Raw genomic sequence first — 27742 nt, 5'->3', positions numbered from 1 at the left:
GTTATATCAGCCGAAATGTTGTGTTAGCAACAAACAAGATGAGGACAAATATCTGTTGAATGTAAATAATGTACATAATTGCTCATCTCTTAAATATAGAACCGTATAGTCTGAGAAAGTTTTGATACCATTTTGTATCTTGACTTCGATAAAGTCACTCATAGATTTATGTCACAAACTGTGACCTTTCTATTGCTGGAAAACTAGGGTGGTTGTTGCATGACTTTTTAAAAGATAGGAGTCAGACAGTTTCAGCCCATGGTGCCTTCTCTGAGAAGACCTCAATCCTAAACAGAGTCCCGCAGGGAAGTGTACTGGGACCGCTACTGTTTGTGGTGGCTCTCTCAGACATATATCTGAGAAACTGTTCTGACACCCAGCATGATTTCTGCTCAGGAATAAGCTGCCTTACACTGCTTTTGCAGCATTATGACTGGGTGTTGAAACAATTAAGGAATCACGCAAATGTGTATGTGATATATTTCAACTTTGCAAAAGCCTTTGAAAAGGTCAATCATAGGATGATATGTCACAGGCTGTGGATACTCGGCATAGTAAGAAAACTAGGAGAGTGGTTACATGACTTCTTAAAAGACAAAAGCCAGGCTTTGGTAGCCAATGGAGGTTTGTCCAAGGAAACAGTAATATAGTGTGGAGTACTTCAGGGAACTGTATTGGGGCTGCTGCTATTTATGGTGGTTCTCTTGGACATGTCATCAGATAAGCAGACAATACAAAAGCAGTACAAGCAGTCAAGGAACTTGCAGCTGCTAATCTTTTACAAAAAGACCTAGATTCTATATATAAACAGGCTGAATAAAACATGTAATTCAATGCAAGTACATTCCAAGCCTTCCACTATCAGATAGCTAGTGCTCACATGCCACAACAACAATACTTTGGACCAAAAGGAGCAGCACTCCTGGAGTCAAGTATAGTGTCTTATCTGGTGATAGATATGAGCAACGTCACTTCATTTTATGTATATATCACCAAGATGGTGGCAATGTATAAGCAAATGATGGGATGGGTTCTGAGAACCTCTAAAATCAGAGACCAGCAAACTATGCTGGTTCTGCGGAAGACTTTTGTAATCAGCTGTCTAGACTACTGATCTCAATTGTGATCATCCCACAATGTCATAATAATGGGACTTGAGGTAGTTCAGTAGTGGTGTTACATAAGAAATATTGATATGCATTCATTAGATACTAACACTGTTCATAGGACATTTATGTATAAATTTTTTAATATGTTTATCTGTATGATAACAATAATTATATATTTTTTCAAACAATATTTTAATGAATACATATCAGTATTCGGATCTTTTTTAAAACGGGGGCCACATTTTTCATTAATGTTTTACGTAGTGTTTTTGGTACCGAAAGACTTTCAAACTTCGTATACTTATCTATTTTGTGTTATAGAACAGAAAAATATTTTTGTATTCGAATTTATTTCATGTAAAAAATTGTCTTATTTCGATAATTTCAACCAATCACTGACGTCCACTCAGCCGATATACATTAAGTGCCGACTACATAAACAAACGATTCTTCGTTTTATTTGCTTTTTTCATTTTAAATTTGCTTTAACCCTAACCCTAAGCCTAAGCCTAACCCTAACTCTAACCCTAGGGTTAGGGTTAGGGTTAATTGTTTCAGAATCGTTTGTTTATGTAGTCGACACTTAATGTATATCGGCTGAATGGATGTCAGTGATTGGTTGAAATTACAGAAATACGACAACTTTAACATGGAATAATTTATGGATTTCTTTTTTTTTTAAGAAGACTAAGAGAAAAAGATGTTTTATATGACACATTCTACCAGTGTTCCAAGTTTCAAAGTGTTTCGTTAATGAAAAATGTGGCCCCCGTTTTAAAAAAGATCCCAGTATTCTTCTTCTATGTATTTACCTTATATTCTTCAATCTCTACCCCTCTACAATAGTAAAAAATATTGCTTCTATTCTATTTTACACCCTAATTTTCATATTCTTCATGTTGTTCATTTTGTTCAATTTTCATATTCATACTTTTTTTCGCTGATATTGTAGTAGACTAGATTACTTGGTGGAAAGATGTGGATATGTTACTACTTGAGTTATGGCTGCATATTCTAAAGTAATAACATTTTTTGTACAAAAGAATGAAGGAATAATAAATCTACAAAACACTACATAAAGTATATTTAAATTTCTTTGAATTATAAAGTTCAGTTACTTAGATCTAATATAACAAAATATGAGAACCAGTTGTAGAAACAGTAGAATCAGATAGTCTTTGCAGGAAAAACAGAAGTGTAATAGCAGAGAAGAAAAGAATACAACACAGCAACGACATGAATGACTCTAAATGAAGAAAGGCTAAGAGCAAACCTCTAGGTTTGTGTGCTGCTTTTATAAGGGGAACGCTGGAGTTTTCCAGAACATTCCAGTAGTTAAAATTCAAACAATTTCAAGACGCACACACAGAAATTACTGTTGCAATTAAAGGAGCTCACTCATTTGTAGAAATTTTAGTAGTAAGGAACCAGAAAGTTCACAGAGATATTTGTTGTTTTCTTCATTATTATTTTTCAGACACTCTGTGGTAACAATATTATTGCATGTAAATATGGAAAGAAAAGAGTTTGGGGATTTGCTTAGCAAAATGTTATGTCAAAGATTCTGCGTCACAGACAGAACTTAATTACAACCTGCCTGGGTTACAAGAATGCATTTGATTCAATTACTCATTCTTGAATGCTAGAGTTCCAAGGACCAGAGTCAGTGCCATAGACAATCTGGCTCTGTCCTGAGCCATCATCCTTAAATTTAATGCAATAATTGATAGCATTGTCTAAGTGTGTCGTGGAAGATTGAAAATAAATGTATGATGGTGACACTCATTTACAACTATTGTGTGATATCAAGACAAGGAAATACAAATATGCACACATCCACTCATATACATATAATTGGCACAAAGTGGCAAGTAAACTTCTTAATCATGCAGCCATTCTTGCACCTAGATTTAAAGAAAACATATGGTCCTCAAACCTCTCTGCATACAATAAATCAGTGTCTCACAATGTGTTTGATGTACCAATACTCATGCCAACATTTGAGTTATTTAAACAGGTACTAGGAAACATCAAGATCATTGATATTAAAACCTGAATAATTATTAACCAATACCAGAAATTTTTACATCAATAATGATGCAGACCACTTCTTCCTAAAGCAAAAACAAAGAAACTGAGTCATTTCAAACAGCCTTTGAATGTTGCATTATATCCCTTCATTCAAATTCTGCTGACTGATATGTGTCAAAGTATCTCCATGGATTAAGTCTGCATACAATGAGGCTGATAACATTGAGATTGAAACAAAACTCCCTAGAAAATATTGCCTGATTATTGACAAAGAGTACACACCAAGGGTTGTTGCACATCTCTACCACAACAGATCAATTAGAAATTAGGAAGTCATGCCAAGCTATGTTGACAGGAAACTTTAAAATGATAGTAATATAGGTAACCAACTGGCATACTAGCTCTCATTTTGAAGGATGTGCTTTTGTAATCCAGGATCACAAAATGACCACAAAATGCTTTTTTATGTAAAAGGGATGCAGATAAATACCTAGATGATACAAAAACAACACTGATGTGTCAAGTGTCCAAAACATACCATGATATTCTAACCAAACATACAATACTTAGAATGTTAATCCTGAGAGTAAAATATATAAGTTCCTGTTTTGTGGAGGGCATATTCACTCAAAATATGAAAAAATACTAGTGGAATGTAGCTTTCAAAAACCTCAATAAAATGTAGGTATAACAGTCCATATATCATGATCTAGGGCAGTGTGCACAATAATGAAAATCATTTGCAGATTTTAACACTATATTTATTCCTTGAATTATTTGAGAGCATTAATCTTGAAGATGAGTTTTGCAAAATCAAACCAGAACAAACAGACCAATTAAAAAATTACAATGACAAGACATTAATGGAACTGTGAAAAATATCTAAAACATACCCTGTGCATATGTACATGTAAACTTACAGAAATATGTATGTATACACTCATAATTCATGCAGATCAACACATGCAGTGAAATCCATGAATGCACGTATGCATATGTATGCAGATACATATATGCATACATGACTGCCTAGTTGTTGTCTAAATTCTAATGAAAGAACCTTGTTTTGGGGTTAGAAGCAGGTCTCATTTTTGTTGGTGAGAAATTAGAACATGAAACATGAAAATGAAATTAGAAATGAAATCAGCAAAAGATTCATTAGTAAAAATATATGCTTGCATAAATGCATGTTTTTTTTTTCTAAGTTTTTTTCCTTTGCAGAATTCAATTTGATCAGTAAACAAAGTGACAAGGCTCTTTTGTTTAAGACAAAACAGCTCTTGAGGTTTGTGGTTATCTGAATTAGTTGGTGTATGAATAAACTTGTGCTTGTGTAGTGGCTGTGCATGCCACTTTAGTATACAAGTGTGTGTGTGTGTGTGTGTGCTTCATTACTGTGTGCATGTGTTTAACTCATAAATCCCAAGTGGAGAATCTATGGAATTTTTTTTACAAATTTTGACTTACCTCTGATCAGTTGTATTTAGAGAATGCAAATCTGTTTGCTCTGATTTTTTTGTTTTTTGTTTTTGAGAACACCTGCATTTCCAGCATTTTGTGATGTGTTATGTACTCCAGTGCACGCACCTATCATTATAGAAACAAATGAATATCTATAATTTAGATAAAGGAGTTAGAAGTTTCTCATTTGTTCTCCATAGAAGTTCTTTTCCCAATATCTTTTACATGACATCATATCTGACCAGCATCTGATCTCTACAATGATGCATGACTCTTGTTTCTTGTCCCATACAACCATATGTAGCATGTGCTTACTCCACATCGCTATTTTTATTAGAATGTTCCACCAGTATTATTTATTTTTAACAATGTGTATACTCTCTGGTTCAAGTGTGCTTTTGATATGTCCTTCTTGCATATAGTGTGTGTACTTGTATGCATTTTTAATGAATATCTTTGGTTTTATTTTTCGAATTTCTCACCAAGAGAAAAAGCCAGAAAATGTCATATATATGTCTCTGATCAAAATATATTGAAGAAATTAGAAGCAGGAAAAAAAAAGTTATAGACATTACTTGAAAAATACCTTTGTAAGTTTCCCCATGTTTGAATAACCATTTTTTTTAGGAAATTACATTTGTTACTGAAATTTTAATTTCTTTTTCAGCTATATTATTAGGTTCTGTGAAACTACCTTATGAAGAAATCAAGAGGTGTATACTACAGGTTGACTTGGAAAATCTTTCTCAACATATACTTGAACAACTTCTGAATTATCTACCACCACAAGATGCTATAAATCAACTGGGTACCATGAAAGATAACTATAATGAACTAGCTGAATCAGAACAATTTATGGTTGTGGTAAGTTGCATTCACTTTGTATTTTTTGTTTTATTTTACTAAAGCTTTTTGTACATTTTCATAACGATTGTTGTCATTTGTTTTATTTTTGTTTGCTGTAATTATGTTTGTTTTATTTCTTTATTTTTAGTGGTTTTACTTTTTCATCTAATTTCCAAAATTTCTTTACTATCATGATTTGTAACTAACACTGAACACTCAATATTTCCCTTTTATATAGGGTTTTAAAGTCACTGTATTTTCTGCAGATATTTAGCATTAGCAGTTGTTAATATTCATCACTTTTCCTTTGTGCAATACTTTATGATGTTGGTATAACGTAGTAAGACCTTGTTGTGTCTGGGGAGAATCATTATGCCAATATTATTAACACATACACTGGTTCAATTCCATTTGCTTTTTTTTTTGTCAATTGGTTAAATATGCAACTAACTAATCAATTGTTTGTTTAATTTGGTTAAACAATAAGTCTTTTGTTTGTCAAAACTTTTTCATTGCTACTTGCAACCTTTTCAATGACTTTTCAATTGACTAATAATAAAGGAGTGGAATTGAACCAGTGTGTGTGTTAATAATATTGACATAATGACTCTCCCTAGACATAACAAAATTTGTTCCAACCCATTTGCAAACCAACAAAACCTTAGTAAGACTTACTAGAATCAAAATACTAAAAAAATAAACAAAAAGAATGTATTATTTCACTCATTACTTCTAGAAAGTTTCATATAATTTTTTAAGTTGCAAATACTGCATCAAGTCTTTAGAATCAATATATCTGTAAGTGCTAAGCAACTATTGACACTTAAAACAGAACTCTTTCACTAGCACCTTGTTTATATTCAACTGTTAGACATTCACTTGAGGACCTGACACATCCATATTGACTGGTCTTTTGTTGCCAATTTTTCTTTCATAATTTTTCACTTTTTGGAAACATTTTTAATTCTTTGTCTTTCATCTTTTTATATTATAACATTGCCTGTAATTTATATGTAATACCAGCATATGTTGTTAAATCTGTTAAATATTTTCTCTAAATAATAGTGTATGAATTATAATGATACAGTGTATGTGGTTCCGTCCAACCTACTGTAATGTGCGGAAACTATGCAGACATAGGTGGGATGACAAACTGAACATATTAACATTTTTTTTCTTATCAGAGCTGTTACACTATATTGAAAATTATTCTCTAATTAGAAAATATCAGATTTAAGAACTCTAACACACTGCTAAATTCTAGATCTGAAACTTTTAGCAATTGTAAGCATATGACTAACTTCCTATTGATGAAGTGGAGAGTGCCACTATCTCTGGATTGACTAACTGTACCACAGACTCTAAGCCACTGTAATTAGTGTGGATGCCTTTATATTGTTAATGTATTTATGCATCCTGTTCAGTATACACTTTGTTTTTAATGTTTGTATACAATAAAATTAATTTACTAAGATTAATTAGTTATATTTCTTTTTTTTTTTCAGATATCAGATATCAAATCTGTAAATCAAAGAGTATCATCACTATTATTTCGAGTGAAATATGAAGAAATCATAAATGACATCAAGCCTGTGAGTGATTATATTTCCACTAATTAGTTTTAATGAACAACCTCTCAGATCTGGGCCCTTGCATCTAATTTTACCTTTCACTTGGGCTCTTGCGCAAAAAAATAGCTGCACATCCAGCTCAAGAGTAATAATTGCAAGCAAACTAATGGACAGAATAAAAAAAAAAATTCAGGAGAATAACAATAATAGGCCTATCTCTCAATTAGTTATTTGTTAATATATATATATATATATATATATATATATATATATATATATATATATATTATTACAATTGAAAGAGTAAAGGATTATCAATTTATTAATAAATTAATAATTAATAATTTTTACCAAGCCCTTCGGTATGTAAGCACCATTATCGGTGTGGAACTTATTTAAAAGTTCTTATACATTCATAAACAAAATTAAGGGGTCAGCAACAGGTTGCTTCACCACATACCAAAGTTCAGAAATAGCAGCTAAAAATGCTGAAACTCCAACAGATAGCAGTTACCCGCAACTCAGGCAAAACAAGAAGAAAAATAACGAACTAAACTAGCCATAGTTAATCATAGACATGTTTCTGGTTTAGAAGAATAATAAAAACTCTTCATTACCTCATCGGTATGATATTCCTGTTGTAAATTCGACGATACTGGCAAATGTGCATGCATGATCTAGCGCCATCATTGCAGTCGACACATTTTGAAAGTATGATAGGCGAGCCAGCCCATCATCTTCCCTCACGGATTACCATGTGCGTCGCAGGCGGTACCGCAGAAAATCTGTGGTTTACTATCCGGGAGTGAATAATTAATTATTACAATTGAAAGGGTAAAGGATTATCAATTTATTAATAAATTAATAATTAATAATTTTTACCAAGCCCTTCGGTATGTAAGCACCATTATCGGTGTGGAACTTATTTAAAAGTTCTTATACATTTATAAACAAAATTAAGGGATCAGCAACAGGTTGCTTCACCACATACCGAAGTTCAGAAATAGCAGCTAAAAATGCTGAAACTCCAACAGATAGCAGTTACCCGCAACTCAATATATATATATTAATTTATCCTTAAAGCCACTATTGGCTAGGGCATTGTTGTATGAGGGGGCTGCCTTTTCAAAAATTTCTTTAGAGGAAAAGAGGTTAGAAACTCTGTTAATAATGTTAGCTATCAGGTTTTTGAATACTACAGAGGAGTGACAATCAGAATAATAATAAAAGACCTAGGAAAATAATTTAGTCCCCCCCTCTTTCCCTTAATGTAAAAACTAACATAGGTAAGAAGATTCCTGTCTTTCCTAGACCAATGTTTTCCAGAAAATCAGAGGTACAGGAAAACGTTTAACAGGCGCTCAGTGAAATTATATAGCTGCTGCCCCAATATGAAAAGCGTCATTACATGAGAACAACATCCAGGAACCTGTCCACTCAACCAGAGATGTATGATTAAATCCTTCATATATGGGGAAGAAGTTAGAGCCACACTAGATGATAACACAACTGATAAGAAGAGCTATATCAGACTATGTGAAGGAAAATTCAAAAACTGCTATGCTAATCACATATCTTCTTTCTGACACAGGAACAAAAGTAAAGCTATTAAGTTGGCCAGCGACTGATGGGGTTTGAAGACAAATGCAACACCACATGCAATAAAGTGGAAAATAGTTGAAAAGTCTACCCTGTATGTTAATGGATCAAAAAATGTAAGCTATGTGTACCTGAAAAATATCAGATCTAAGAATTCTAACACACTGCTAAATTCTAGATCTGAAATTTTTAACAATTGTAAGCATATGACTAACTTCCTATTAATGAAGTGGAGAATGCCACTATCTCTGGATTGACCAACTGTACCACAGACTCTAAGCCACTATCTTTTCAGCCTTATATTTTAAGGTCTAAGAGGAAATAACTCTAATCACCCCCCTCCAGTCTTGTTACTTTCTGTTTTCGTTTTCCAGTTTTTCAACCTTCCACCTTTTATATCTACTTCTTTCTCACGTTTTCTCTCATCTTATTGCCCCATTTTTAGTTTATCATACTACATGGGCAGTGCCTGGAAATTGTGCTAGGACACCTGGCATATTAAAAAATACTGTCTGGCATGTTCTCAGCACATGAAACTAATTGCAGCACATAAAATATTGTGTTTATTAAATATGTGTGTGTGTGTGTGTGTGTATATATATATATATATATATATATATATATATATATATTATTTTGTTTAAAAGAGTTCCAACACTCTGTTTTTTATGTTTTATTTATATTCCTGCAAAACCAATGTGGGATAGAACATGGAATATACAATATATAATATAATATACAATATATAATATAAAATAAAAATGGATGGTACAATGAAATAAAGTATTGAATGTCTTATTGAATATATGGAATATGTCTTATTGAATAGATGAAATATTGAGTGTTTGCAGAATATAAATAAAACATAAAAAACAAACAGTGTTGGAACTCTTTTAAACAAAATAATATATTCCTCTATACACAATCATACAAAACCCCTTTTTTTGTATTTATTTTTACTCGCATATATATATATATATATATATATATATACACACACACACACACACATTTAATAAACACTATATATATATATATATATATATATATATATATATATATACTTTATTAATAAAGCTGCAAAGACATCACAAAAACTGTTACTCATTTCACGTTCCCATTCATCAGACAGTTTTGGTATATATCATCATCGTTTAACGTCCATCTTCCATGCATGCATGGGTAGGATGGTTGACAGGAGCTGGCGAGGTAGAAAAACTACCTTAGACTACTGTGTCTGTTTTGGCATGGATTTTACATCTGGATGCCCTTTCTAACAACAACCACTCTGCAGAGTGGACTCAGTGCTTTACGTGGCACAGGTGAGGTTAGTTTGGGCATGATTTTTACAGGTGGATGACCTTCGAAATGCCAACCACGTTACAGTGTGAACTGGATGATTTTAACATGGCACCAGCACTGGCAGGGTAACCAAGTAACTCACATGACAAGGAATTTTGAGAGGGGCAGGGGTATTTGAGGAGGGGAATTTGTGTCAGAGGATGAAAGGTTAGAGTGTGACAAAAAGACAGAGAGACAGAAGGTGTCTTGCTACAACAGAGGGAGCATTAGAGGAGGTGATTCAGTATCAAATGATGAAAGATTCGAGTGTGACAGAAATAGAGAGGCAGAAGTAGTTGTCTTGATATAGAGGAGGTATTTGATTACCCAGTAAGTGAGGGAGAGAGAGGTACAAGAAAGAGGCCAGAAACACGTGTGCTGATGTAAAGGGGATACTTGGTTACCTAGTCAGAGGAAAAACAAGAGAAAGAGAGAGAGAGAGTAGGAAACAGCAAAAGTGTAAGAGAGAGCAGAAGATAGATGGTGTAGTGCTAGGGTATACTCACGAGTAACAAGGGTCTGAGCATAAAATTTGGGTACAAAAATAGGGTGGGTGTGGAAGTGACAACAGTACAGTTAGCAGGGTAGTGAGAGCAAGAAAGAGGATTGGAAAATAATCATAGTTATGAATAGGAAATATGTAGAAGAGATGCACTTTGTTAATTTGCTAATTATTTTCTAAGTAACATATCACCTTTCAGTGCATGCAGGTGGTAGTGTGGGCGATTGTTGGTGGCAGGGAGGGACGAAGGTATGCAAGTCTTCTAGTAGAAAAGTGAGGCAGATGATTCTTGTAGGATTTCTGCTACCTTGGAAGTTTTCTGTCACCCACTGCAGGATCTGGTAAGGATATCGAACATCGCATCCAATCAGGTCATGCTTCTTTTGGTCATCTCAAAACCAGGGTCTTTTGCAACAAGGATCTGACATTCAAAACGAAGCTCATGGTCTATCAGGCTGTTGTTGTATCAACTCTGCTGTACAGGTGTGAAACCTGGACTGTTTACAGTAAGCACATGAAGAAAATAGAGCGCTTCCGTCAATCCAAACTTCACTCTATCCTGAACATCAACTGAGAAGATCGCATCACCAACAACTCTGTGCTTGACAGACCAGGGCTCCTGAGCATCAAAGCCTTGATCATTGAACATCGTCTCCGATGATCAGGTTACATCTGTCAGATGAATGAACATCGCCTTCCCAAGATCTGTCTCCATGATGAACTGTCTGAAAGAAAACGTCCTTGTGGAGCCCCCTTGTTGAGTTGGTACAAGGACCAACTCAAATCAACCCTGAAAAGCACCAACATCGACCCCACACACTGAGAAGATATCTCAGCAAACACACCATCAAAACGGGTTCTGCGGACTTCGAAAAAGCCTGAGTCACAAGAGCTGAACTCAAGAGACGGGAGAGAAAGCAGCGCCTTCTCCTTCCCAAACCAGCTCCTTCTATCCCTTGTCCACAATGTCTTCGTATATTTCATGCAACCCTTGGGTTGCGGAGCCATCTGCTGTTCAAACACCCAGGAAAATGAACTGGATTGCAAGTTTGGAAACACGAGACGCAGCCAACTACTATATACATAGGTGGTTGGCGTTAGGAAAGACATCCAGCCATAGAAATCATGCCAAATCAAATTGGAACCTGGTGCAGCTAACCAGTTCTCAGTTGAACCATCCAACCCATGTCAGCATGGAAAACGGATGTTAAGTGAAGATGATAATGATCAATAATAAAAAATAACAGATGCAAAAAAGAAACGGACACACAATACAACGCAAAAAAGTATTAAATATAACCGTTAATAGATATAGACGTATAAACACCCTCACCTAGGTTGTATGGCATATGTACACTTCCTCATACAGACAGCCACAAAGATGTAAGCATACACACATATGTGGTTTGGCACACACACGTTCACATAGCAAATTAAATAGCTACTTGGTGTTTATAAAGAGTGGGGAGGTTAGAGCTAAATTTAATTCAGCCATACCTTCAGGTGAATAATTATTATTAATTACATTAGCAGTTACTCAAAGTCATTCCCACTGCTTTGAGTGAAAGTGCATTTATATACACGTAAGCATCTTACGAGTCTTTCAGAAATTCTATTAATGATCTTCTCATTAGTCCACAAAGTAGACAGGGATTCTTCAGAGCAGAGTCAGCATCTCTTGGAAATGATATATGGTTTTGCATTCCTTATTATGGACTAAGTTATACTTAATTTTATCTTCATTAAGTTGCCACACAAAATTGACCAAAGATTTTGAATGTCACTTGTTGATTTTCTTAAAGCTGGCAACATGGTTGCAATAATGATTCTTCAATGAATCAACCATTGTCCAATGTAAACATATGGTTCTCCTTTTGTGTGTATGGTATATTTATATACAAGTTTTGTACTCATACAGATGTTCACCAATGGGCATCTTGATTTTTCTCTGCATGAGCATTTATTATATTTAGTTGTATATATGGTAGTTCTGACTTCATTTTCCAACGATGTTTCCATGTTAGGTATGTAGTGAAACCTCTCTCTTGGGTATTTATTTATAAATGATAACGTAGCAACTAACATCTAGCTTTCGGCCGCTTGGACCCTTGTGTGTCCATGACCCTGATTGGCTCTTATTTGTGCGGCATTTGTCAACAGTTCTGTTTCGCGCCAGGGTGCATATCAACCAATCGTGGCCTTCTGTTAAGGTCACATGAGAGAGAGTTTTTGTGCTATTTCTGGAGCCCTTTTTTTTATCTATAAATAGCCCTGCTTCATCCATGCCAGTTTGTCACGACCTCAGACCTTTTCAAGTCTAGTCGTAGACCACACACCAACCAGCCAGTTTCCAGCGACGACATCAACACCACCGATCTACTGTCTACTACAGTTCCATTCCCAACATCACCACTAGAGTACCCGCACCAACAACAGTAACCGCGGTTCCATCTCAACACTGTTTGTGTGGATTGTTTCCACCTCGAAAATAACAGCCAGAACAACCTGCGAGAATCTTTTGTATTCAAGTAACCGGCTTGGCATAGAAGCCTCAACTTCACTCACAACATGTGACACTTCAGCTCTGCCTACAGACATTCTACCTACTGTGTAACTCTTCTATGAACTGGTACTTTCTTATCTTTGTGTTCAGGACTCTTATAGTCTATTGTTAAAGACTCTTATTCCATGCTCTGTATTTCTCACTCACACACACATATTGTTGTATGCATACTCTCTATATATATATATATATCTAATGGTTGTGTCTCTGCCTCTCACTCTTTATTTGCTGGCACTTGCTCGTATCTCACATTGCGAGCTTTCTTATGTTATATTACATGTTTTGTGTCGACCATGCAACACGTTAAAAGGACCTTGTTTCCATACGTCGCCATTCTCCTTAGGTTCGCATGGTCGTTCTATTACAGGTATATTACTATTACTGTTACAATTCCAATGTGGCTGTATCATGTGTTTTGCATTGCAGTTTACATCTTCTTTCTTGGTATTTTGATGTATACGTTTGATAGTTCCACTAGATGGGTTATTGAACCGTTGTTTCATTTTACTATTATTAATGCTGTGCATATGCTGCTCTAACTTAATAGAGTTAACATAAGATACCTTGATGGTGTGTCTATTAAAAATAGCATAGTATCTATTTGATTTTGGGAAACATTTGTCCGAGGCAGCAAAAGAATTCCCTAGTGGTCTTTGTTGAAACATGTGAACTGAAATTGGGTTGTACCAGAGGACATCGTGATTCCTATATTTGTTGTTTGGTGTGTTGTACAGAATTGGGACAATTTATTGTGTTATGAGGAGTAGAATTATTGTGTAGTTTATTGCCTTGACCAATTCTTCCTGGTCTGTATTCTTGATCTGAGTCAGTTTGCTTACCATAACATTGTGCAATGTGTATTATTATTGGAGGAATTGGGAGAGATATATGTGCCTGTGTCCTGTATGTATCGAATTTTCTCACAATATCCAGCCCAAGCTAAAACACTATTATGATATGGTGCATGTGATTCCAAAATTTTGTATTAGCAGATAATCTAGATATTCTTGTTGAAATATTCTTAACTAATCCCTGTATTATTGAGGGTGGACGGTTGAAAATAAGATTAAGTATAACATAACTTGGTCCATAGTAAGGTACGCAAAACCATATGATATCATTTTCAGGAGATGCGAACTCTCCTCTGAGGAATCCTTGTCTATTCTGTGGACCAATGAGAAAATCATCATCATCATCATCATCATTGCTTTCCATGCTAGCATGGATTGGACGATTTGACTGAGGACTGGTGAAACCGGATGGCAACACCAGGCTCCAATCTGATTTGGCAGAGTTTCTACAGCTGGATGCCCTTCCTAACGTCAACCACTCTGAGAGTGTAGTGGGTGCTTTTACGTGTCACCCGCACGAAGGCCAGTCAGGTGGTACTGGCAACGGCCACGCTCAAAATGGTGTATTTTATGTGCCACCCGCACAAGAGCCAGTCCAGGGGCACTGGCAACGATCTTGCTCGAAAATCCTTACACATGTCACGGGCACAAGTGCCAGAAAGGCGATGCTAGGCACAGGTGCTATCCCGATTTTGCTTTCACTTGCCCCAATAAGTCTTCGCAAGCTGAGTTTCGTGTCCAATGAAGGAGACGACGTTGGCACAGGTGCCAGTCGTCGAATTTAGTTCGATTTCACTTGCCTCAACAGGTCTTCGCAAGCAGAGTTTAGTGTCCAATGTAGAAAAGGTACGCGTAAGTGGGCTGGCTACACCCCTGGCAGAGGCCTTGGATTTAGGTCTCACTTGGCTTGCCGGGTCTTCTCATGCACAGCACATTTCCAAAGGTCTCTGTCAGTAGTCATCGCCTCGGTGAGGCCCAATGTTCGAAGGTCTTGCCTCACCACCTCAGCCCAGGTCTTCCTGTGCCTACCTCTTCCATGGGTTCCCTCAACTGTTAGGGTGTGGCACTTTTTCACGCAGCTATCCTCATCCATTCTCACCACATGTCCATACCAGTGCAATCGTCTCTCTTGCACACCACAACTGATGCTTCTTATGTTCAGCTTTTCTCTCAAGATACTTACACTCTGTCGGGTATGCACACTGACATTGCACATCCGACAGAGCATACTGGCTTCATTCCTTGCGAGCTTACGCATGTCCTCAGCAGTCACAGCCCATGTTTCACTGCCATGTAGCATGGCTGTTTGTACACATGCGTCATACAGTCTGTCTTTTACTCTGAGTGAGAGTCCCTTTGTCGCCAGCAGAGGTAAGAGCTCTCTGAACTTTGCCCAGGTTATTCTTATTCTAGCAGCTACACTTTCAGCGAGCTACAAAATCATTAATAGAATTTCTGAAAGACTCTCAAGATGCTGATATGCATATAAATGCACTTTCACTCAATGCAGTGGGAATGAATTTGAGTAACTATCAATGTAATTAACAATCATAATTCACCTGAAGATATAGCTGAATTAAATTTATCTCTAACCTCCCCATTGTTATAAACGCCAAGTAGCTATTTAATTTGCTATGTGAATATGTGTGCCAAGCCACACATGTGCGTATGCTTACGTCTTTGTGGATGTCTGTATGAGCGAGTGTACATGTGCCATACAACCTACATGAGGGCATTTATATATTCATATCTATTAAGTTATATTTAATTCATTTTTCACTGTATTGTGTGTTCATTTCTTAGTTTGCATCTGTTATTTTTTATTATTTATGTTCTACATAAATGAAGTTATATCCTTTAATTTGCTGCTTTTCTTTATACGAACTGAGAAGATACATTGCGAAACTGTTATTTTAATGAGTTATCTCTATTTATCACACGAAGAGACACATCTACACTATTGGATGCTCTTGAACCAGTTGTTAAGTATTCCACTCATGAGGGATCAATGCTAGGTGGGTCAAAACAATTGTAGTAATTAATAAAAGTTCTCATATCTTCTGCCTCATTAACCAAGTACACAACAAACGCTGTGAAAGTGAATGTGCTTTACCAGTGAGCTACCAGGTATAAAACATATATTCATTATATAATATGTGTGTGTGTGTGTGTACACGTACGTACACATAGAGTACAACATGTATTAAGTACTTTCTCTCATTTGCAAAACCAAATGTGTGGAATATTGACTTCTCACAGCTTTGCTTGTGTTAATGGTAATATGACATTTATATTCCTTACTGACAAATGAGATTAGCTGCTCAAAGACTTGTAGAATAAAAGTTACTTCAGTTGATAAGCCAATATAAATTAGCAACAGGAAGGGTATCCAGCTATAAAATTTTGCATCAAATACATCCCATCTAACCCATGTTACCATGGAAAAATAGATCTGAAACAATCAAACAATTATATTTTATTCTTAAAGAAGAAATCTTAAGGCTTAGTTACTCAAATACTTCAGTAGCTACTCTCTGTTATCAGTTTTCTGCTTCATAGTACTTTTGTATAGTACTTTTATTTATTCCATTTGTAAAAATCAAACACACTTCTACCTATATATATCATCCTCATTATTCTATGTTCATTTCTCCATGCTTGCATGGTTTGGATGGATGCCATATCATCTTGCTATTTATTGCAGACCTTCAACTAAAGAAACCACAAGTATCTGTTTTTTATGTTTTCATTTGGTATACTTTTATGGTTGGATGCCTTTCTACTACCAGCCATATAACAGTATCGTTTTGGTGCATTTTATCATACCATTGGCATTAGGAAGGTTGAATGCAATGAAACTAAATATTTCTTTTTAGTTATGTCATTTTTTTAAAATTCAGAATCACTCTTCTCCTACATAAGTCACTTATGTGTAGCATCCAAAGTTCATATATCTCCATTTTATTTCTCATAACTGTTTTCGTAATTAACTTATTTGTATTGATGTCTTCCATCAGAGTATTGTAGCCATAACACAAGCATTTGACCAAGTTAGAAGCAGTGCAAAGTTTTCCAGTATAATGACATTGATATTAAGTATTGGCAACTATATGAATACTGGGTCTAGAAATGCTGAATCAATAGGTTTTGAAATATCTTACCTCAATAAGGTATGTAAAAACTGGATTTATCCTTTTTTTTTCTTTTTTTTTATCCAAAAATTTATATGATATTCATATTGGTTGTGTGGTAAGAAGTTTGCTTCCCAGCCACCTGGTTCCAGGTTCAGTCTCATTGTGTAACACCTTAGGCAAGTGTCTTCTACTAGAGCCCCAGGCTGACCAAAGCTATGTAAGTGGATTTGGTAGACAGAAACTGAAAAAAGCCTGTCGTGTGTGTCTTTGTGTTTATGTCCCCGTAACTTAGTTCAGCAAAAGAGGCTGATAGAATAAGTACCAGGCTTAAGATAAAAATAAGTATAGGGGTCTCAACTAAAATTCTTCAAGTGGTGCTCCAGCATGACCACAGTCTAATGACTGGAACAAATAAAAGATGAAAGATATTAAAGTATTATATGTAAAGCATCTCAACTAGAATAACTTATTTCTCCTTTTTAATTTTGAATTACATCTATTTATTCTAGATATTATTTCTAATTCACTAACACATTTTAATATTACTATCATATCTCATTTGAGCACAACCTCAAGATAGTATGTTATATTGGTCATATAATAATTTTATAAGTCTGTTTTCCGCCTATCTTATCTCTCTTTTACATACCAAAGTTGTTGCTTATCAAAGCCTAAATTCTTTAAATTTCTTTTTGTTGTTAGAAATTCTGTCTATTGTGCTATCAGTTTAGTTTTACAGGCAATTATTCTCATAGTATACTTATTACAACCATTACAGCTTAAATTTTTTCAGGTATGCCTGGTTAATTCACTCATTTCAATGAAAAAAAAATCATTGATTAGTGAAGTGTATCATTGTTTTATTCTGTCATAGAATAAGCAATCTTCTTTTAGAATAAATTCCATCAAAATCTTTGTTTGATCTGCAAATCCTGATGGTGTAACAAGCAGTGTGTCTTGGGCATATGAGCTTGTCAAAACTTATCCCTCTCCAGATCTGATCACAGCCATTTTTCTCTAGAAAGAGAGTAAAAGAGCCTTTTTTCAAATAGAGTTTGTATAAACTTTAAGGCTTGAAGACTTTGTATATAATTTAGGGCTTGAAAACTAAATCTCTGTGAGTGAAAGGAGAAAGAGAAAGTCAAATGACAACAGATCACTTTTGACATTTTTTTTTTAATCTGAGAAACTTTTAGTGATGAAGATAAAAATTACATTAATGTACTATACTTTCCTTCATTGTATTTATTGCCTATTGTGTGTGCCCATGCAAAATTTGCATGAACATATGATATGCAAAAACAAAAGACATTTCAGCTACATCATCATCATCACAAAAATTTAATAAATCATTTAAAGCAGAGACATGGTGATATTAAGCAAATATTAACTTATCTTTTAAAAGGAAAGCTGTTATATATATACATTAATAATCGAGTGAATTCTTTTAATATTTTATATTAGTTCTCTAACCTTAATCTTTTCCTTTTCAACAGTTGAAAGATACTAAAACACAAGATGGATCCATGACATTGTTACATTTTATTGCACAAATTATACAAGATGATTATCCAGAATTAGAAAAGTTTGGAGATGATCTCACATATATAGAGAAGGCATCGAAATGTAAATATGAGTGATTAAACTTCTTTTAACAAAACTATGAAGTTGCTTGAAATTTAAATTAAGAAGCATTCCTTGATATTACTTTTCACATAGTTATTATTCAGCAATTAGCACATTTATTGATTTTATTATGTGTGCAAGATAATGGAATGCTGAAAAGTTCCTGGCTTTAAGGGTCTCGGGAGAGGCTTGGTTGGAGGCTCAACCTTCTGAGTTCCTTTACAGAGCTTAGAAAAACTGAAGGACCACTGTAATAAGTATGTGAATCTGAGAGGGGAATATGTTAAATAAAATCATAATTAACTGATCTCCTGTATTTTCTTTTTCCCAAAGCCAGGAACTTTTCAGCACCCTCTCATATCATCGTCATCATCATCATATTATGTTCTCTTTCCATGTTAGCATGGGTTAATAATTGATATTGCATTATAATTCACATTTCATTTGCTATTAGGTGTACATTAATTTTATATTTTATTAGTCAAACATAATGACTTATACAAGTTGTGTATTTACAAATATAAACTAAAGCATGCTTTTAGAATTTGATACAGTAGTTACATATGGAATGTGCTATGAATGTTAAATAGGAATATTTTAAGAAACACTAGTACAAGATTTTAGCTCTTAACGAACTGAGTATGATTCTCTTTAGTTTTTCTGTTAGCTATTGTTGATGTTTTTAAGGTAAATATAATCCACTACATTATATTTCCCCTTCTGTATATACCTACAGCCCTTCTGTTTTATAATAATGTAAATTAATATTAAAAAACAATAGGATATTTGAATACACAGTTTAAATGTATGAGATAGAATTTATGTTTACAAAAAATGCATTCAATTCTGTCTATTTTTTCAAATCATTTACTACTGTGATTGATGTTTCTTTTTGTTTAGCTTCTGATGAACAATTACAAAAGAACTTGAAAGCCTTTAAAAAGAATTTGAACCAACTGGAAATAGATTTAAAAAATGCTGCTAATTCAAAGCTTCAAGGAGATAAATTTGTAGAAAAACTTGAAATATCCTTTGGAAAGTAAATGTTTATGTAGTGAATTATATATATTATATATATATTTATGTTATCAATGTTAGACGAATGAAAATGGAGTGCTCAAGGCATGTCATAGAAGATAGTTTTTTTTTAATAAAACATTAGCTGAGAGTTTGTTTCATGAAGTTTCATGCCAATGCAATCATCAGGCAAAATCAGTAAGATTTATACATCAATTGATGTGTGCAGGTGATCTGGTATTTTAGTTATTTCATTGGTTGTATGCTGTATCTTTGGTGTGGTGTTTATATTTCATGAAATTGTAGGTGGAGGATGTTATTAATTAACTTGTGTATGGTAAGTTGCCTCCAAAGCAGCTGGTGACCATTTCCTTAATGTGCAGAGGAATATAGTAGTCATCAAGGGCTGCATATATGAGGGCATGAGGAATTGATCCATATGCATTTACCAGATCTAGCCAGACCACTGTCAAGTCACCTTTGCTTCTCTTTGTCTCCTGGATCAGCTATATATATATGTATATATGTATGTCTGTTTGTATTTGTATGTGTATATATGTATTTTGGATTTGTGTTTGAATGTGTGTGTATATATGTGTATGTAAATATAGTTCAAATTTATAGGAAACAAAAGACAAAGACAGGTGAAGAAACAACAAGCAGGTTTATTAGTTTAATGCTTGGGAAGAATGGAAAAGTCTTTGATGTTTCGAGCCTATGCTCTTCATCAGTAAGAGGAAAAAATGGAGAGAGAGAAAATGTGTAGGAATTAACAGTTCAACCTGATGAAATGACTGAAAGAAAGAAGCTGAGTGAACAGGAGATAATAATGGTGGCCCATGTTTGTGTATGTAAGAATGCTGTTTGTGAATGGGAGCGAGCGCATGTGAATGTATATGTGGGTGAACTTAAAACTGTGTGGGCCTGTGTATGTGTATAAGTAACCTAGTGCATATATTGTGTTGAGTGATGTGCTTTTTGTGTATGTGTGTGAGGCTATCATGTATGTGCACATGTGCAAACATTTGTGTAGCAGTTAATGTGTGCTTGTTCACGTGGTGTGTGGGTGACCCTATAGTATGTATTGTGTGTGTTTATGTGAAAAACTTGTATGTGCGTTGTGTGCATGTCTATATTATGTGTTCAGGCATGTTATGTGCATTGTGTGTGTTTTTAAGAGTGAATATTGTGTTGTGGGGGAATGCATAGAAGCATGAAGTGGGATATGGGTGATGAGTTAGGGGTTGGGAGGTATTGGGTGCTAGTGTGTGAATGCATATGAATGTGCACAATGGTGTGTGGTGTGGATACTGAGTTGAACAGTGTGCAGGGGTGTTTATGTAGTGGTGTGTGTGAAGAGAGTACTGGCGAGCATGTGTGGGTATGCACATAATGGTGTGTGATGTGATGAGGATACTTGGGTGCTAGTACCTGTGGAGTAGGAAGGTGTGTGAATGCATGTGAGTATGTGGGTGTGTGCATAATGGTGTGGGTATGAGTATTAAGTTGAACAGTGTATGGGTGTTTGTATAATGGTGTGTGTGGTGAGGGGCAGTGCCTAAAACATCGATCAAAGAATATAAGTAGTGATCATGATACACACCACAAAGAAATGATCAAGCTCAGTAGCAATCTATTAAGCAACAACTACCCCCAAAAGCATACTCTCCACTCCAATTAAGAAGAAAAGAGAGGATGAAATCAATAAACTGTTCACAGTCTGCCTAACCTATTTGAAAGGCCTCTCCGCAAAGATACAAAAGATATGCGGCCCATATGACATCAGGACAGTATTCAAGAGTAATACGACACTTCGCAAATATCTCCTTCGAGTAAAACCACCAATAGAAGAGAATATGACCAAAGACTGCCTGTACTCCATCCCAATATTTTCAACAAGATGTTAAGAGTTAAGCTCTGTTGGGTATTGGGTGTCACTCTCCTGGCATTTTTTCTACTTATTAATTCTGTTTGTAATAAACTTGCCAGTGTTTAAAAATATTTACTTTTTTATGTATGATAGAGCAATTATTTTTATTTGTGTACTAAATATATTATTTCTTAACAAAGTTTTTACCCGTTCCTGGATGATGCCAAAACTCAGTATGATGTATTGAACACTATGTATAAACAGATGGATATGAAATACACAGAACTTGCAAATTATTTTACTTTTGATAGGAAAAAATATTCATCTGAAGAATTTTTTCATGACATAAAGGAATTTCAAAGTAGTTTTGATGTATGTTATATTTTTTCATTTTTTAAAACTGCTTTTGAAAATATTTTAAAAGAATTGCATTTTTATGATCAATCATAACATTTATTTAAAAAAGTTTGTAGGTTGGCTTAGATTACTGGTTGTAGTCATTTCTAATTCAGCTAAATACCCTCACAATTCTTACCTATACCGCCACTAAAAACGTTATAAATTTTATTATATACTGGAGAAACTAGTCCATTTAATATGTTCACTTCTTTGCAATGACAGTAAACAACTTATTAAAACAAATATTAAGAAAATTGGATTAAGTATTGAGTTGAACAGTGTATGGGTGTTTGTATAATGGTGTGTGTGGTGAGGGGCACTTGAACCACATTCTTAGCAATAATGCATAGACAAAATCAATGCTATTTTTCTATTACAATATGAAAACTTGTTAAAAAGAAATTTTGATCATCCCCATTTTGTGAAGTACTCTCTTGGTGTGTGCCATTTCTTATCATGTTTAAGAAATGATGACACCTTATCAAGACACGTTCAGATCATTGTGTTGAGAAGTATAACATTGATTTGGCGCATATAAAGTTTGAAGTACATTGCGGCAAAATTTTGTGTAAGGAAAAAAACTTTTCTTCATAGTAGTTAATTAATTGATGGATCTGTTACATTTGCAATCAAGCGGCATGAACATGGACAGATAGAAACAAAGGGTATGGTAAAATAGAAGTCCTGAAGAGTTTTGTATAGAAAAGGAAAAGATAGAATAGATAGATAACTTTCTTTTGAACGTGGTAGAATATTGAAGTGTAACATTTTGTTTGAGAGTACCTCTTCATTGTAGGTGTATGACAGTATAAGTAGTAATACATGTTCCCTCAAACTTTTAGTAAACAGTGTGTGCAAAAGTATGTGTCCACTGAATTGTTAATTACTACATTACTTTTGGCAACTATGTTTTCTGCATGCATAAATTTCTTTTGTGTGCCAGTTGCAGAACATATGTGCACGAACAATGCTTTTAATCTTTTGGTGGCTTTGTATAGTGGTTACCCAGCTTATTTCATAATGTGAAACAGATGAGAGAAAAATCTTATCCTTGGATAGAATGCCGGACTATTTCAGAAAACTTTCCAAGATCTAGATAAGTTCTGCTTGTTTAAAATTTTTTCCCAGTTCCTTAAGTCAGTAAGGCTGAACACCTGTTAATTAGGAATACTTTCATAAGAAAATGTTTGGCAGTTGAAACCATTTACATATAATAGATTTATATTATTATTTTTGCTCCTTTTTACAAAAAGTTCCTTATAGTTGATATTTCTATTTTAGAATGAAATTAATATTTAAATTATGTAATGTTTTCTGTCTGATCATTGACAACTGTAATTTTATATGCAAAGGAGACAGAAAGTAGGTATATGTTTTGGTTGTGTTAAATGTCATCATTTTCAGTTTTTGACATACTATGTTTAATCTTTCATTGTTCTTTTTGTTTTCCATCCACCCATTTTAAATTTCCTAACTTATAGCACGCTTTGAAGGAAAACAAGCAACAAAAAGAAACACTTGCAAACATAGCACGAGCAAAAGAAGCTAAAGAAGCCCGAGAACGAGAACGAAAAGAAAAGTTACAACGGCAAAAGCAATTTATGGATGTTAATGCAGGTTTGTTTTGTAAATTTATTTTTACTGTTCTCAGTCAGGTTTAAATTATGTAAACACTGTTTTTAATCATACTACCAGAATAGATTATTATCATCAATACCATAAGGGTAATATGATTCTTTACGCATTTTAAATCAAGTGACTTTTAAATACAAAATGATTTATATTTCATGCCCTTTATAATGCCATAGTTCTATCAATTTAAAACAATTTTTTTGTATTGATTTATAAGGGAGAATATTTATGCCAAATGGAGCAGTGAATTTTGAATTTGGATTCACTGCCCATCCTATGCCAACTTCTCAACTGTAAATTGAGCAGAATATGTCCGTCAAACAAGCTAAAACAAACAAATTTGTACCTGTCTAGTCTAGAGCATGATTTTTACCTAGAGCCATGCTCTGGGTAAGGTAGGTCCAGATTAATCATGCAAATTTTGTTGGTATTCACATCATTCTTGTAGATTAGAAAGTACTGATAGACTCAGAATCTTAGAAGTGTTTTGAAATTGTCTTCAAGGCAACAACTCTTAAGTTTAATTACTTATACTTCTAAAATTTTTTATAAGTTCTATAACCACAAGACACTATAAGTCAGGATGGAAGTAATCAATTTAAACATCTCAAATTCCTTATAAAATATTCTGAACAAATTGTTGCAAAATGTCTATATATTTCCTTCAGATGAACCAAATCATGGAGTTGTTGATAATCTCTTGGAGGCACTAACAAGTGGTTCAGCTTTTAATATGAACCGAGAAAAGCGAGAAGGAAAACGGCGAGTTCCACGGCCAGGAGGTAATTTGTTTCCATTTCTTGTACCTATGGTTATATTTTAGATTTTTTTTTTTTTTTTGTGATTGTAAAACAGAGAGAGTAATATTAAGGAATTATGTGTACTCATAAAAAAAAATAATAGTAATGAATATCCATTCACTCAAAATTCTACATGATGTGTAAGACCTCAAAAAATTTTGTTTAAGCCCTTAGTAAATTATAATACTCTATTCGTCTCAGAGATTCTAGATTGGAAAATGGTTTCATTGCACTTGGAATAGAAAAATAGATTTTTTTCCCTCTGGACACTAGCTTAACATAATGTCTATTTTGTTAAGAGAGAAAGAGACAATATTAAACTGTAACTTGTACATAATTGCCTTTTTTAACCATTGTTTTAGGTTCATTTTGTCTGAAGATCTTATGAGTGACATAATGTTACATGTTGAACAATTGTTTCTTTGGATAGGTGTCCTTCCTATTGTTAATCTTTATTTATGCCAGAAACTTATTAGACTGAGTCAAGCATAGTTATGTGAGTTGATCGAAGACTTATAACAATGTCTATGCAGTCAGATTTGAACTCGTAACCTAATGCTCAGTCACACAGCATATTAACTGCATAATGATGGTGCACCTTAAAAAACGTAATGGTAACTGGTGTGTATGACATTTAAACAGTTTATCTCTTTAGATAAGTATATCTGTAATATATACTTTTAATAGCTTTTTGGATTATCCTAAGTACTGAATAAGATGTTGATGCATTGATATAGAACTATCTTTTATGAGCTGCTAAGTGTATTGGTCATTTTAAACTTCATCCTGGTTGAAACTTCATACATTCCTTAAATTTATAAAAAAAATAATTGATTTATGAATGTCTTTTTTTCTAAAATCCTTGGTGAGATGTTATTTTATATTTTCAAATTTTTGCTTCCTTTTATGACACTTTTTTATTTATTCATTTGACTATATATTTTTTATCTATTTGCAATTTTCCCCCCTCATAGACAGACCATCTTTACTTTCAAGATCCAGGCGTCAGGGTCGTTGTTCAGCTATGGTTACTAAGATAACTGATACTGAGGTGAAAAATAAGACCAATTTCTATGCATGAAATGGCATTGTTGTTGCAGTCATATATATATATATATATATATATATATATATATATATATATTGTTGTTGCACAGTCATATATATATATATATATATTGTTGTTGCACAGTCATATAATTTATTTTCCTTGTTCTTATTCTTTTGCTTGTTTTACATTATTTTTTGTTAATGTCCCATATTTTAATCTTTCATATTCATTTTTCTTAGGAGTTTTTTTGTTTTGTATTATGTTATAGATTGAGCTTGATGGTCTTATCTCCAATCACTGTGTTGGGGAAGAACAGCACTTGTGAGGTTTTCTAGGTTACAAACCTTCATCATGTTATATAGATTTTTTTTAGAGAATGTCTTTCTCACAGTGTAAATTCCTTGTGAATGCAAGTCAAAACAACTAAAGAAGAGATTATATATAGGAGAGAAAGAGAAAGGGGTGGAGTGTATGAGAGAGAGAGAGAATGAGTGAGTGATACTCAATAGAAGATGCAAATCTAAATCAAATTCATTTGAAGAGATAAAGAATTTAAGGTGAATTTCAATATCATTTTAATTGGCTGATTACAATAATACTTGCTTGGAACTAGTCAAACTAAATGTAAATTGAAGTAGAAAAAGATTAGTGGATGGTAACTAGCTCACATTTTTTTATATATACTCATCTAAAATAAGAGAAGGAAGTGTACAGAGGTACTTGTAAAGAGATTAAATAAAACAGGAAAATGTACTTAGGTTTCAATTGAGAGTATTAGATTTCACAGATGCAATGACAGACCTATAACACTTGGTATATGCTGTATTTCTAGTATAAAAATTGATAAGAGTGTAAATGAGAACTTCAATTGTCATTTTGTTAAATTTGCAGTACTAACTCGCATCAATTTGCATGAATGTTTGAACCAGTTATTAACAAACTCTCACTACAATTTTGTTTTTAGTTTATTATATCTTCCATTGCTTCATAATTTTTATATATGTAATGAAGTATATGTGTAAGCATTTCTTAGAATGAATAAGACAGTACTTTACCTTTATAGATTAACTGAGAAAAATATAATTGTTTGAATATTATAGGTCAATTTATAACACATAAGTCACAGTATGTGACTAATTGTTTAATTTGTAGACAGTTTGAGAGACTGTGAAGCTTGATGTACAGCTTTTTCATTTTGGTACAAAAGGAGAGTGGATTTGAACTGGCTGTGTCTGTAATGGAGATTGAGGTAGTCACTATGTTTATATCTGAATAACAAGTTGTATATACATTAATGTTTGCTCCTATATTTTCTGTGTCCATGTTTTTGAGTACTCTACCTGAAAAACAATACATTGTGCATACATTTATGTATATCTGTGTGTTTGTTTGTGTTTGAGTACTCTTAAATGTAAGTGAATGAAATCAATATTTGTCATCAACATATTACTTATGTTTTCCATACTGGATTGAGTTGGGTGGATTGTCACAGTCAGAGTGAATTCTTATTTAGAGTTCCTACACTCTTAGATTGGTTAGTGGACCATATCACTCATATGCTTAAATTTTGGATATGGCTTCTATGACTGGATTGCCTTCCTGTCATGAGTCACTTTACTCAATGTACTGGGTGTATTATATTGTGGTGCGAACATAAGAGAGATTGTCATGCATTGCCTCCAATCATTCAAAGCAGCTTGAATAAGAGAGAGATCGAGGGAATTATTGGAGGAAACAGTGATTGGAGTCCTAGAACGAAAGAGGAGAGAGTGATAGAAGAGGGACAGTGTTGGAAGAGAGGCTGTAATGGTATCTACGTGTTTCTTGATGAGAAAGAAAGATTAAGTGATGAATGACCTGGTTGATAGCCCAGAAGAGTGATGTTAAGGTACAGTGAATATGAACAGATCTAATGCTATGAGTCATACATATGCATTTTTGTGAGAGAGGAAGAGATGTATAGCATGGTCGTTGAATATACACGAGTCACTCTCTGTACTGGCAGCTCAGTACAGTGATTAGAAGAAAAGGCAGTTGGAAGCAGAGTGAGCAAAGACAAGCTCCAGTGCCATTTCCACTTACATGTGTAACATAGTGCAGTGAATAGGAAAGAGGACGAATGGAGGGAGTGCAAGTCATGGGGAATGTCTGAAAGGGCTGAGTATTGGAAATAAATAAATGAGAGATGAGATGATATCAGAGAGGTGAGATGGCAGTAGGTGAAGGCATAACAATGATGTATTAGACAAGAGACCCAAATATACGTATATCTTCATGTCCACTTTTCAATGCTTGCATGGGTCAAATGGTGAGAATAGTGTAGAAAGAGATGATAATGA

At 34.1% G+C, this 27742-nt stretch overlaps 1 protein-coding gene and 1 long non-coding RNA gene across 13 annotated transcripts in view; both read left to right on the top strand.

Moving 5' to 3' along the window:
- The window catches only part of LOC149132186 (uncharacterized), a 158352-nt gene that overhangs the window by 83861 nt on the left and 46749 nt on the right, over nucleotides 1-27742 (top strand). The gene's annotated exons all lie outside the window — the stretch shown is intronic.
- The window catches only part of LOC106883550 (protein diaphanous homolog 2), a 124605-nt gene that overhangs the window by 83861 nt on the left and 13002 nt on the right, over nucleotides 1-27742 (top strand). For 6 of the 12 annotated variants that reach the window (XM_089365008.1, XM_089365007.1, XM_089365006.1 and 3 more), the window contains 9 exons: nucleotides 5269-5465; nucleotides 6953-7039; nucleotides 16892-17044; nucleotides 18505-18634; nucleotides 19535-19659; nucleotides 21729-21893; nucleotides 23402-23537; nucleotides 24221-24334; nucleotides 25327-25403. In XM_089365008.1, the coding sequence (XP_089221134.1) occupies nucleotides 5269-5465; nucleotides 6953-7039; nucleotides 16892-17044; nucleotides 18505-18634; nucleotides 19535-19659; nucleotides 21729-21893; nucleotides 23402-23537; nucleotides 24221-24334; nucleotides 25327-25403 (1184 nt within the window). The remainder of the gene's footprint in view (nucleotides 1-5268; nucleotides 5466-6952; nucleotides 7040-16891; nucleotides 17045-18504; nucleotides 18635-19534; nucleotides 19660-21728; nucleotides 21894-23401; nucleotides 23538-24220; nucleotides 24335-25326; nucleotides 25404-27742) is intronic. The other 6 variants (XM_089365013.1, XM_089365014.1, XM_089365012.1 and 3 more) reach the window with 1 other exon arrangement.

The sequence above is a fragment of the Octopus bimaculoides genome, chromosome Z (genome assembly GCF_046866305.1).
Source record: "Octopus bimaculoides isolate indiv1 chromosome Z, ASM4686630v1, whole genome shotgun sequence".
NCBI lineage: Eukaryota > Metazoa > Mollusca > Cephalopoda > Octopoda > Octopodidae > Octopus > Octopus bimaculoides.
The sequence above is the reverse complement of the archived record's forward strand: the minus strand, read 5'-3'. Positions and strand labels throughout refer to the sequence as shown.